The sequence below is a fragment of the Aquarana catesbeiana genome, linkage group LG03 (assembly GCF_042186555.1).
Source record: "Aquarana catesbeiana isolate 2022-GZ linkage group LG03, ASM4218655v1, whole genome shotgun sequence".
NCBI lineage: Eukaryota > Metazoa > Chordata > Amphibia > Anura > Ranidae > Aquarana > Aquarana catesbeiana.
In genome coordinates this window covers 98,601,596-98,614,941 of record NC_133326.1, presented here as the reverse complement: position 1 = coordinate 98,614,941, position 13,346 = coordinate 98,601,596, and the positions used below count along the sequence as shown (strand labels likewise).

At 40.4% G+C, this 13,346-nt stretch overlaps 1 protein-coding gene across 2 annotated transcripts in view; it reads left to right on the top strand.

Annotated features, from left to right (window-relative positions):
- APBA2 (amyloid beta precursor protein binding family A member 2) overlaps positions 1 to 13,346 on the top strand; it is a 656,749-nt gene that overhangs the window by 496,560 nt on the left and 146,843 nt on the right. For both annotated transcript variants that reach the window (XM_073618863.1, XM_073618862.1), the window contains one exon: positions 5,856 to 6,041. In XM_073618863.1, coding sequence (XP_073474964.1) covers positions 5,856 to 6,041 — 186 coding nt within the window. The remainder of the gene's footprint in view (positions 1 to 5,855; positions 6,042 to 13,346) is intronic.

Sequence of the window (13,346 nt, the reverse complement as noted above, 5' to 3'; positions counted from 1 at the left end):
ACCCTTGAGACTATATAGGTTTCCTAAAGATCCCAGTACTGACCCACACTTTGTTTAGATAAACAACATTCGTTATCTTCAATGCTGTGTTGGTATAAACAAAGCCAAGTGATTACCATATCAGAACTGACCTTGTGATCGATCATATGGCTTTGTCAGAAAACAAGGGATTGGGTTTAGTGTAAGGGTCAAGTAGACATGTGGAATTTGTTCTGGTCCGAATACAAATTCGGACGAATTTTTGGTTATTCCGAGAATATTTGTGATGTCAGAAGGGGGGCGGTGCCACCAGTTGACGTAGCCAGGTGGCCTCACCCCTTATCTATACAAGAAATGTCAAACGGCTTAGCCTGCAATAGGCAGCCAGCCTTCACGTCAGCGAGAGCGTCTTTGTTTTTTTTCAGGCGCGGCGGGCGGCGTGATTGACGATGGATCTACATCAGGGGGGAAACTGCTTTTTTATTTTTAATAAAGGATTTGTCAAAAACTGTCTCTGTGTTTCTACTACTTTTTGGCACTTTTTTTTTTGGTGAATGGGTAATGAATACCCGATACTCATTCACATGATGGGGGGCAGCTTCCAGATTCTGGTAAGCCCCCTGCCAGCAGAGCCCCACAACCACTGGCCACGGTTGTGGGAATGATGCCCTTGTCCCCAACATACGAACTAGGTTCTTTGGGGTGAGGGGTAGAGCACCCACCCCCGCATGTTGAGGGAATGTGGCCTGGTATGGTTCAGGAGGGGGGCACTCACTTGTCCTAACCCTTTCTTACCCTTTTCCTGACCTGCTGGGCTGCATGCTCAGATAAAGGTCTGTTATGGATTTTGAGGAGGGACCCCACGCCGTTTTATAAAAAAAAATTGGCGAGGGGGGCACCTCACGCGGTTTTTTTAAACATTTTTCTAATGCCAGCATTCTTTTCTTTACATTCATCAGTCAGTGGGGATACCAACTGACCGATGATGACTGATGATGAGGCTTCCGGTCCCGCTGCTTAACAAGTAGCTATTCTTCACACAAAATTCAAATCAGTTGATCGTTTTTGAAAGGTCCGAATTTTAATAGTTCAGAAAAGTTGGAATTTGTTTGAAAATGAATAAACTAAACAATTTTTAAGGAAAACAAAATACAATTTTAAGAAAACTAAACTAAACTAATTCTGAAACCAAACTAAACTATTTCCATAACTAAATGAAATTAGTAACATAACAAATCTATCCAAAACTAAATTAATTTTTCTGTTCTGCACATGTCTAGGGTCAAGGTTAGCATTAGGGTTTTGCTTAGTGAGTTTGCATTAGGGTCATTGCTGGGGTTGACTTTTTATCAACAAAGCAGTGTGATCACTATGTCAGCACAGACATGATGTCTGCATGGCTTTATTAGAAAAGGGAGGGATAATATTAGTGTTAAAGTCAAAGTGAAATTTCAGGATCGATCTAACTACACCTAAAACTGCACTCACACCCTTTCTAAATTATATTCTAAATACCCTGTAAAAGGAAGATGCTTATACTTACTTATTCTCAGTGCACTCTAGACCAGTCATGTGATCTCACCAGTGGCCAGCTTTAGGGGAGAGAAGAGATCGCATACAATGGCTGCAATGCCTGTACAGTGATGTCACCCATAAGCTTACTATGGGTCACTCGTTTTCAGCTGTTCCTCCTCTCCTTTGAAGCCACCGCTGGGAGTTGATCATGTGACCAGACAAGAGTGCCTGCAAAATAGGTAAGTATAAGCATCATCCTTTCACGTGTAGGTTGAAATAGGATTTAAAAAGAGGATGGATCAGATTCAAGCCTAGTTAGATTGATCCTAGACTTTCACTTTAAAATTAGCATTATGGTTGAGGTTAGCATCAGGGTTACCTGCCCTGTTGCAGTGGATTTGCACAGAGCAGCCCGGATCCCCCTCTTTGGGGCCCTGTTCTGTGATCCTGGCCCCTTCCTCCTGTTCAGTGCCCCACAGCAAGTAGCTTGCTATGGGGGCACCCGAGCTGAGTCACAGCTCCCTGTGTCCATGCAGCCCTGACCCAGCCCTGACCCAGCCCTGCTGCACACAGAAGCCTTTTTATCTTAATGCATTAGGATAAAAAAACCTTCTGCCTCTACAACCCCTTTATGCTTAGCATTATGGTTAGCCTGAAGGTTGGCATTAGAATTAGTAGTAGGGTTGGTGTTAGCATTAAAGGGGTTGTAAACCCTTGTGTTTTTCACCTTAATGCATCCTATGCATTAAGGTGAAAAAACTTCTGACACGGGCCAGCCCCCCCAGCCCCCCGTTTTACTCACCTGAGCCCGTTCGTTCCCACGACGGAGACACGCTCTACCTCTCTGCCCGTTGTCTTGGCTCGTGATTGGATAGATTGATAGCAGCACAGCCATTGGCTCCCACTGCTGTCAATCAAATCCAATGACGCGGGCACTGGGGGGCAGGGGGGCATTCTGTGTCTATGGAAGCAAAAGCCGGACTCTGGAGCACACCCGCACAGTAACCCCCAGGGAAAGCGCTTCTCCTAGGGGGTTTACTGATGCGGGAAGGAGCTGATAGCGCCGCCGGGGGACCCCAGAACAGGTGGATCGGGGCCACTCTGTGCAAAATGAACTGAACAGTGGAGGTAAGTATGACATGTTTGTTATTTTTTTTTTTAAAAAGAGGGTTTACTACCCCTTTAACTTAGTATTAGGATTAGCCTCAGAGTTGGCTTTGTTTGTCAACAAACCCATGTGATCGCTGTTCTGTCCCCACTACACGTGTCCCTGTGTGTGGTTTGACATGCAGCTAAACCCTCCTATTCTTCAATAAGCCAGACTGAGTGTGCTTTTGAAGCTTTATTAACAAAACAAGATAGGATGAAACTATGGGAAGAAAACGGAGAAAGTACACATAATCAGTATGTGAAAAACACATAGAAATGCAGTACAATTAGGCAGTGGATAGCAGTAAGGTTCATACCAGCATTGCTGCGATCAAGGGGCACAAAGGAATACAAGTTTCAGTCAACATGTGCTCTGGTAGCAGGTTCCTTCTCCTTTCAGTCCCCAAGATGGAGTCTGAACTCCCATGATGCATTGGCTGCCTTTTCTTGGACTGAAGAATGATGGGAAGTTTTATTAAAGGTGAACAGTTTTATAGTTTCTGCAAAACTGTAAATTTACATCTTGTCAAATCCAATATTGCAGGCAAACAACTAATAGATATCCTGCTGCAGGCAGAACAATCTCTATACCAGTACTGACAATTGCATGGCTTTATGAGAAACCTAAAACATTATTTTTTTTAAAGAAAATGTTGCCTAGGCAGTTTATCTGACTACATGTTAGGATAATTTAGAATAAATTTAGACAAAGGCTAATTTGGTAAAAAGACTCCACATATTCCTAGTGGAAACATATCAGTCAAGGAGTAAATAAGGAGAGTATAAGGGTTCTGTGACCTCTGGGGAGATCGTTGCTCACTAGCACTTGCTAGTGTGGTTCTCTGAAAATAGGAGGAGATAGATGCATATTATTAGAACTGCAAAGTCGTGACTCCTGCTTCAGTCAGCTCAGTCTGTTTCCTTGCATTGAGCTTTATTGCCAAATTCAAAAAATCAAGCATAAAAGATAAAAACATATAAACCAGGCCTAGTCTTTGTGTATTGATGTCACCCCGATTACCCTTTTGTGCAAGATAGTTGTTTACAAGAGTCTCTGTGATAAATACAGCTTCATTCTCAGCTAGTAAAAAACAACAGCGAACGCTGTTTTGACTCAGCCAAATAAAATATATGCTATATCACATGGATAGTGGATTTTCCTTGCTGTAAAAGTCTGCTCCAATATATCTAAGATATCAGTATTCAAAAATTTTGCATTTTTACCTCTACTGTGACATCCATAATACATTTGTCCACAATGAATTGTATAAACACATTAGGTTCCATTCTAGCCTTCAGATAATCTGTACATATTTGCAGGTACATGGATGTCAGTGTTCTCCCAATATTGAGAGAGAAAGCATCAAAGTGACACGAAGGCCACAGTCAGCAAACCAAGAAAAAATAAAAGCAGTGGGAGCTGCCAGGCAGATAACACAGTGATTTATACCTGTTCTCTGCCTGCTGAGGAAAGATAGGACATTTCCCGGCAACATAATCTCCTCATCTACACTACACTCTTGCTGGTTCCCTGACATAAAAAAAATATAAGATTGTGAAAGTCATACCTTACAATATAAAAGTAATGTAAACTGTTTGGAAATAGTGGGGAGGTTTTATAATGAAAACAAAGTCCTTCAGGCTAGATAAGCTTCTCTTCAGCACAGAAAGTAGCTCTCAATGTTGGGAAGTCCGAGGCCATAAGGTCAGGCCAGTCAAGTGAGAAGGTGGACTTAGTATACTTTATAAGGGAATGGAGGGGAAGGGTAGATACATTGGATAATATAAATATAAAGCAAATAAATATGCACATTTACAAATAAATAAAAAGGGAGATTGAGATTGTATTAAAGCCACACTATCAGCAAGCTCAAGATCCAAATAAAAACTTCCCCTTGTAAAGAAGAAAGTAAATGCTTTCCTCTCGTGCCTCCTGAACACCACTCCAATTAAATGGAAATGATGACTGAAATCTGTGAGTGTCGATCTTCTGGCCCTCTGCAGCTCTTGCTGAATCCTCCTGTTGACCTTCACTCATTACAGAACATATTAGTGATGTGGAGGTCAGTAGGAGGAACCGCTAAGCTCTGAGGCCCTGATGACCGCCATGTCACTACTCTGTCCTGTAACAAGTGGCGATAAGCAGGAGAAGCCAGTGAGTCCTATGTGGTTTGGGGGTGGGGGGTGGGGACAGAGTTCTGGTGAAGTGGGAAGCAATTGAGGTAAGCATTCCTTATCTTCTGAAGGTTGTCTGTCACGATATTACTGCTTGTTAGAATGTGTAAGTATCTCAGTGTTCAAAGCCTGGCAATAGGCCCTTTAAGGCCTCATGCACATGGGGTTTTTACAGCTGATTTTACCAGCGTTAGACTTTTTTTTTTTTCAGCTTAAAAACGCCTCTCCATGTTATTCTATGGCCTCATACACACACAGGCTTTTAGGAGCTGTAAGTGGCATGAGGGTGTGTGGCATTGTATGGTCCAGGAGGGACCATGCAAAAGCACGTTTTTACAGACGCTTTTTTCTGGCGTTGGTAGTGGCTTTGCAGCTTGTTTTTTCCAATGCCCTGTGTGCATGAGGACTAAGGAGTGGTGTTAAGCTATTTTTTGGTTGAAACAAGATGCCTCTACATTGTATTGAGCTGCTCTGAGTTGGTTTTCCATTCACATTTACTTGTATGAGGAAGAAAAGCAGCTTAGATGCCATTTACTAGCTCTGTTAAAGGCCTTTAGGGCCTTCGTAGATGGCCTTTGGCCTTGTGTCGATGGTATCCATTTTAGACACATCACAATTCACAATTTATTGGCAGGTCTTTTGTCCTTCAGTTGACCTCCTTCTGACCTGTATTTGACCTGCTGCAAGTAGATTTTGCATTCACATGCATGAAAATGCAAAACTGAGTTGAAGCGGATAAAAGCCCATCAACATAGGCCCTTAGGGACACTGTTAGGAGTATAAAAGAGATTGCATGGTAGCAGACAATCCCTACAAATATATATTTGAGGTATCATATGGAGAAATGCATTTGTATACTTACTGTATGTATTTGCATTTTATGGCTTCAGTGCAGATTGAGATTTGTCGAAAGGCTCCATATTTAATTGAGACTGTGAGGATTTATAGTTGCATGTATTTTGATTTACAGATGTGTAAATTAGATTGCAGAAAGTATGTGTTATCAACATTTGTGCTTTGCTCACTTTTATTTACAGGAAACAATGATGGACCATGCACTACGGACAATCTCATACATTGCTGACATTGGTAACATTGTTGTCTTGATGGCAAGACGCAGAATGCCAAGAACTGCATCTCAAGATTGTATAGAAACCACACCAGGTGCTCAGGAGGGAAAGAAGCAGTACAAGATGATCTGCCATGTCTTCGAATCAGAGGATGTAAGTACATTGTATTGAATTACTAGTAAAATAAGTTATGTTCTACCCATGAAGACAATTGCTTCCCCCCATACACTGTATGATGCTATATACATTGCCCTAGTAAATGACATACCCTGGGGTGACACGCGCCATAATCCATCCTGGCTTGTAGGAGAAATAGTTTGCAAACATGGTGGAATGCAAAAAAGCTGCAGGAAAGTAACTATGTTCAGGATAGTTTGAAATGGAATGTTTAAAGTGAATGTGTACTGTTTAAAGCCTAATTCCTGTATAAGATTCATCCAGTCCTCCCACTGCATGGAGTTTTAAAATTTTTTCTGAACTGTCTGTTGACTGGCTAAGTGATGAGCATGGTCTTCTTTCTTTTCCTTAGTGCTACAGAGAGCAGTGCTGACGTTATGACTGTTCTCAGCAGCATTGCACTGTGAGACCTGGACTCATACGTTCTACTTGATGTTTTTGAGTACTGTTAAATGTGAAGGTTCTGTTTCAGGTTAGGGGTTAGGGGTGGCAGAAGCAAAGGGTTGCCCTTGGTTGTCAGACTACTACATTTATCAGCAATCATGTTGACATAAAATTGGAAGACAAAAGCTTACAGTCTAAAGCCATACGATTTAAAGTGTATGTAAAGGCTCTTTTCATTTAGTTTTGGAGAGAACAGGGAAGTGTTGGAGCCTTTGTCAAGTTTTTATTCTTGTCTAAGTCCCCACTGGGGAGAGTTACCCTGCTATTTTTTCTGGTGACCATTGTCACCAATACAGGAAGCAAGAAGAAATCTTGCTGTTACTAAAGCAGGAGGAGAACCTCACGTGTAGATCACCTATTCTGGTGGCAGCACTGTAAGATGGGAATTCCATCACTTTGATGGGATTTCCTCTCATTTCCTGTTGTAACAGGATAGCAAATGAAAGAAAATATCTTCAGTGGGACACAGACAGAAAAAAATAATATGATAGGGATTTTAACTTTTCTCTACCCTATCTTAAACAAAAAGGTTTTGGCTTTACATACCCTTTAAAGAAAAGCTGTAAGAAATGTATAGGCTGCTGTTGCTGATTGCTCACCCAGAACTCCTTGGTCATGATGGTAAAAGACAGATAACATTCAATTTCTACCTCTGTGGTTCGCTCCAAGAAGACTCCCTGCACAGGGGCAGGCTCGTGTACCTGATTACGTGGATTACATTTCACAAAATCAATATAGACATTTTCCAGTTCATGAACTGTAGTTAGTTTTATAAGAATGCACCACCCTCAAATATGAACAGACAAGATCCATCTGAGCCAATGTACATTGGCATGTACCCTCAAGTGTGATACAACAACGCAATATCATAATTTATAATATCAATGGGATGTGCCACCCGAGTGCATTAATGTGCCAGGGCACATCAGTTAGGAAACTCTACTTTAGGAATCATTCTCCTTTACAGTGAGTCACAATACATATTTTGCCAGCAGGTGAAATACATAAATACAGAAGCCTCTAATATGAAAATTCACAACTTGGAGTATTTTAACCCCCCCCCCCTAGATTTTGTTAATTTAGAGAGTGTTACATTATGCTTTTGCACCACCACTAAAGACTACATAGCTCCCAGTAGACGTATACAGATATACAAATATACAGACGTATACAGATATATATGTACCATCATATAAGAATCCTGAAAGTTTTTTTTCGGACTTAAATTTGTCTGCGCAAAGGGCTGGGCTTATTCACAGTCCACATAGAAACATGGTAAAACCAAAAACCCTTTAAAGGTGCCACCTGTATGTTCCCACCCAATAGAGTTACCCTGGAACCTCAAATCTGAAATGTGCAAAAGCGACTTCACTCAGCTTGTATTTTACCCACCCATCCCCTTGGTCAATAAGGCTTCCCCTAGTAGGGGTGGATCAGTAGTCAGAAGTGGAAGAGTGAATTTGCTATTCGGATATTATTGTGACGTTGGGGGTGTTAGGGTGTGCTGGAAAAGTTTGTGAACAAACATACAGGATCCTTTATACGCTTGCTTTATTACTCAGCCTCTAGTTCAGTGGTCTCCAAACTGAGGCCCAGGGGCTGGATGCAACCCTTTGCTTGCCTTTATCTGGCTCTTGGGGCACTATTCCCCCCCACTGATACGAGACATTATTCTGCCAATTGACATCAACAATGGGGGCGCCATTTCTCCTACTGACACCAACAATGGCACACTATTCCTCCTCTAATACAAAATGTGGTGAAGTTTACACCTACTGATACCAGAAAGATTCCCACTCCCGCTGGCCACAGTGCTGCCCCCCTAAAATCTGAAGGACAAAAAACTGGCCCTTTGTTTGCTCTAGTTTATTAGCAAATAATTAATGAAGTTAATTCACTTTCATTTTGTCTGATGTTACCTTTTAGAAATACAAATTTATACTGCACCTGTCAGGTGACGGGGGTAAGCAGAACAGGAAGTGAAGATAAGTCTCTCCAATGGTGCACAGAGAGCAATATAAAACACATGTTCTATCCTCCCCCCAACCTTTCAAAAAATAAAAAGGGTTTTGGCATGAGTTTTGGCATAAACTAACAGGCATTTGGAATGTGTGACTTCAAAATCCTGTGCTCTAGTAGTTTCAGTAGATATTAGTTATTTAAAGCAGTTTCATCAGGGCATATAATGGGAATCTGCATGAAGATATTCAACAATGGTTTGAATTTTGCTCAATGATAAGAAGTTTAGTAAGGAAAAATTACTTTTAGAATACTGTGATCATTATAGACGTATTTCCATTTCGTAATCTGCACCAGCAATGACAGATAGAATCTGGTTTCAGCAGGCTACACAGACACCTTCACTGAAATATGTTTTATAGTCAGGACACAATTTTTTAGCTTATTTTGTTCATAAAGCTGCATCCATCTGTATTAAAAAATGTGCAGCTAATAAAGTTTCCTTCATGCCCTGTCATTCCATGTGAGCTCCAGAATAAGCACAGATTACCTTAAACTACCTCTAAGCTCTACATCATTGTGGGCTTCATCTACTTTTCCACTCCAGTCTTTTTTTTCTCATTCTAACACAATAGTATTCTGAATTACAGGTTTTATGGAAAAATAAATCAGCAATAGAATTTGTCTTTTTGATATATAAAACGCAGATATGTGCCAAACAATTGTGCTGTGATTAAAGGACTATCTATTCTATACATGCTAATTGTGCTTTAATGTGTTCTCTTTCATACTTTATGCTTTTGACCACGTACAAAACTTTCACAACCATGATGTCTCCAGACACATATTACAAACCGCCTTACATAGCTATAATGACAAAAGAAAAATCGTTATATCAAGATAACGAGTATCCTGTTGAACCATGTCGTTTTCAGGGTACACTAAATTAAAGGGAATTTGTCAGGATAGAAATATAGGTTTGTCATTGCTGACTTTTTTTTGAAGGTCCTTTATAATATATGAAGGGAGACAAACTAACTCATTCCTCAGTGCACAGATATAAAGGTGTAACTGAAGCTGAGGCCTGAGCTGCCTGATGTGACATCTAACCATTAAACATCAATCCATCCTACAGTGCTCAGACCCGACAGCATATGTACAGACTTCACAAAGCACAATGATGGAGGTAGCACACTTTGTAGTAAAATTCATATCATATTTAGCTTTAAACCACATATACAATCAAAGCAACCTATACCTACAGCTGTTTCATATGTGAGCCATTGTTGCAGGCATTGGTACAGTATGTACACTTACTGATATCATCCTAATTGAACTCTGCAGGTGTATTACTTAACGAGTCCCAATAGGCATGTATATACAGTGCCTTATTCTATTCTATTATTATTAAAAATATTCATACCACTTGAAATTTTCCACATTTTATCATGTTACAACCAAAACCGTAAATGTATTTTAGTTGGGATTTTATGTGATAGATCAACACAAAGTGGCACATAATTGTGAAGTGTAAGGAAAGTAATAAATGGTTTTCAATTTTTTTTGACAAAAAAATATGTGAAAAGTGTGTGTATTCAGCCCCCTTTATTCTGATACCCCTAACTAAATTCTAGTGGAACCAATTGCCTTTAGAAGTCACCCAATTAGTAAATAGAGTCCACCTGTGTGTAATTTAATAAATACGGCTGTTCTGTGAAGCGCTCAGAGGTTTGTTAGAGAACCTTAGTGAACAAACAGCATCATAAAGGCCAAGGAAAACACCAGACAAGTCAAGGATAACGTTGTGGAGAAGTTTAAAGCAGGATTAGGTTATAAAAAAAATATCTCAAGCTTTGAACATCTTACAGGGCACTGTTCAATTCATTATTGGAAAATGGAAAGAGTATGGCACAACTACAAACCTACCAAGACATGGCCGTCCGCCTAAACTGACAGGCCGGGCAAGGAGAGCATTAATCAGAGAAGCAGCCAAGAGGCCCATGGTAACTCTGGAGGAGCTGCAGAGATCCACAGCTCACAGGTGGGAGAATCTGTCCATAGGACAACTATTAATCGTTCACTCCACTAATCTGGCCTTTATGGAACAGTGGCAAGAAGAAAGCCATTGTTAAAAGAAAGCTTAAGGAATCCCATTTGCAGTTTGCGAGAAGCCATGTGGGGGGGCACAGCAAACATGTGGAAGAAGGTGCTCTGGTCAGATGAGACTAAAATTGAACTTTTCGGTCTAAAAGCAAAACGCTATGTGTGGCGGAAAACTAACACTGCACATCACCCTGAACACACCATCCCCACTGTGAAACATGGTGGTGGCAACATCATGTTGCAGATATGCTTTTCTTCAGCAGGGACAAGGAAGTTGGTCAGAGTTGATGGGAAGATGGATGAAGCCAAATACAGGGCAATCTTGGAAGAAAACCTGTTAGAGGCTGCAAAAGACTGGGGAGGAGGATCACCTTGCAGCAGGACAACAACTCCAAACATACAGCCAGAGCTACAATGGAATGGTTTAGATCAAAGCATATATATGTGTTAGAATGGCCCAGTCAAAGTCCAGACCTAAATCCAATTGAGAATCTGTGGCAAGACTTGAAAATTGCTGTTCACAGACGCTCTCTGTCCAATCTGACAGAGCTTGAGCTATTTTGCAAAGAAGAATGGGCAAAAATTCACTCTCTAGATGTGCAAAGTTGGTAGAGACATAAAGACTTGCAGCTGTAATTGCAGCGAAAGGTGGTTCTACAAATTGACTCAGGGGGTCTGAATACACACTTTTCACATATTTATTTGTAAAACATTTTGAAAACCATTTGACATTTTCCTTCCACTTTACAATTATGTGCCACTTTGTGTTGGTCTATCACATAAAATCCCAATAAAATACATTCACGCTTTTGGTTGTAACATGACAAAATGTGGAAAATTTCAAGGGGTATGAATACTTTTTCAAGGCACTGTACATAAAAACTATTCTAAAACCAGCATTGATATTATGTTTTGTAAATTATATCAAAGCTGAAAATATTTGTTAAGTTTATTTATATAATTCATAGAACATCACACAGGAGATCCACAAGTTTTTTTTTTTTCGTATTAATAACTCAATATCATAACACCCCAGCTCTCTTGGAAGGTTTATTACAAAAAAATAAAAAAATTGTCGGATTGCCATTGTGTGTTTCCCAGATAGGATCTATGAAACATGGGGCTGCTATAATGAATTTTTCATGTTGTTGGATTTGGACTTGCATAGTCTTTCCAATGTAGAACTAATAACAGGAACGCCACATTCAGGAAATTGTGTTCTACAGGTTATAAACACGCCACTTTCCAATATGACAACACATATTGCAATTTCTGCATTTGAAATTCATAGCTCAGTGCATTTTTTACAATACATCCATAGACCTCAGTGCTTTATACACTACACTGCTTTTTTACAGAAAGCATTGGGACACCTGCCTTTACACGCACATGAACTTTAATAGCATCCTAGTCTTAGTCCATAGGGTTCAATATTGAGTTGGCCCACCCTTTACAGCTTTAACAGCTTTAACGCCTCTGGGAAGGCTGTCCACATGGTTTAGGAGTGTGTCTATGGGAATGTATGACCATTCTTCCAGAAGCGCATTTGTGGTCAGGCACTGATGTGGATGAGAAGGCCTGGCCCAGAGTCTCTGCTCTAATTCATTCCAAAGGTGTTCTTTTGGGATAAGGTCAGTCAAGTTCCTCCACCCCAAACTCACTAATCCATGTCTTTATGGACTTCGCTTTGTGCACTGGTGTGCAGTCATGTTGGAACAGGAAGGGGCCATCCCCAAACTGCTCCCACAAAGTTGGGAACATGAAATTGTCCAAAATGTTGTGGTATTCTGATGCCTTAGGAGTTCCCTTCACTGGAACTAATCTTTGAAAAACAACTTCACGCCATAACCCCCCTCCACTAAATGACTTGAACTTGAACACAAAGCAAGGTCCATAAAGACCTGAATGTGCAAGTTTGGGGTGGAGGAACTTGACTGGCCTGCACAGAGTCCTGACCTCAAACTGATAGAACACCTTCAGGCACTGCGAGCCAGGCGTTCTCATCCACATCAGTGCCTGACCTCACAAATGTGCTTCTGAAAGAATGGTCAAACGTTCCTATAGAAACACTCATAAACCTTGTGGACAGCCTTCCCAGATGAGTTGAAGCTGTTATAGCTGCAAAGGGTGGGCCAACTCAATATTGAACCCTATGGACAATTTATAGCCAATTAGCAAAGACAGAAAGTAAGTAACCCATCAAAAATGTCGCACCATTCCTTAAAAAATATGTTCTAAAACTTTTGGATGACATTAAAGTTCATGTGCGTGTAAAGGCAGACGTCCCAATACTTTTAGTAATATAGTGTATAAAATTCTGTCTCAAACTATTGTTCTTATTAAAAGACATCTTTGGCACATTCGTTGTTTTCTTACGTATCACAGAATCGTATTGCAGAATGTGCTAGTGATTTCACACAACCTGCCTAATTTTATCTTCTATAAGTGAGTAATCAGATGTGTGGAAATGAACCAGTCCTGTCATTTTCTCCTCTTCTTTTTAGGAGAACTTTTTTTACTTTTATCTACCAACCTCTCTTGCGATTGCACCTTTGCCCATAATTATTTCTGTTCATTTACTTCTGGATCACGACTTCTATGTAACAATTTCAAATTTAACGCTCCAAATTGCATCTCAAAATCTATATTTCTAATGTTATTCATTTTTAGCCTTAAAAATAATCCATAGTACATCAACCATTAACAAAAAGCTGATGGTTGATAATAAAATGAAGGAGCGAGTCGATAGCTCAGTAGTTGAATTTCCTTTGAGAT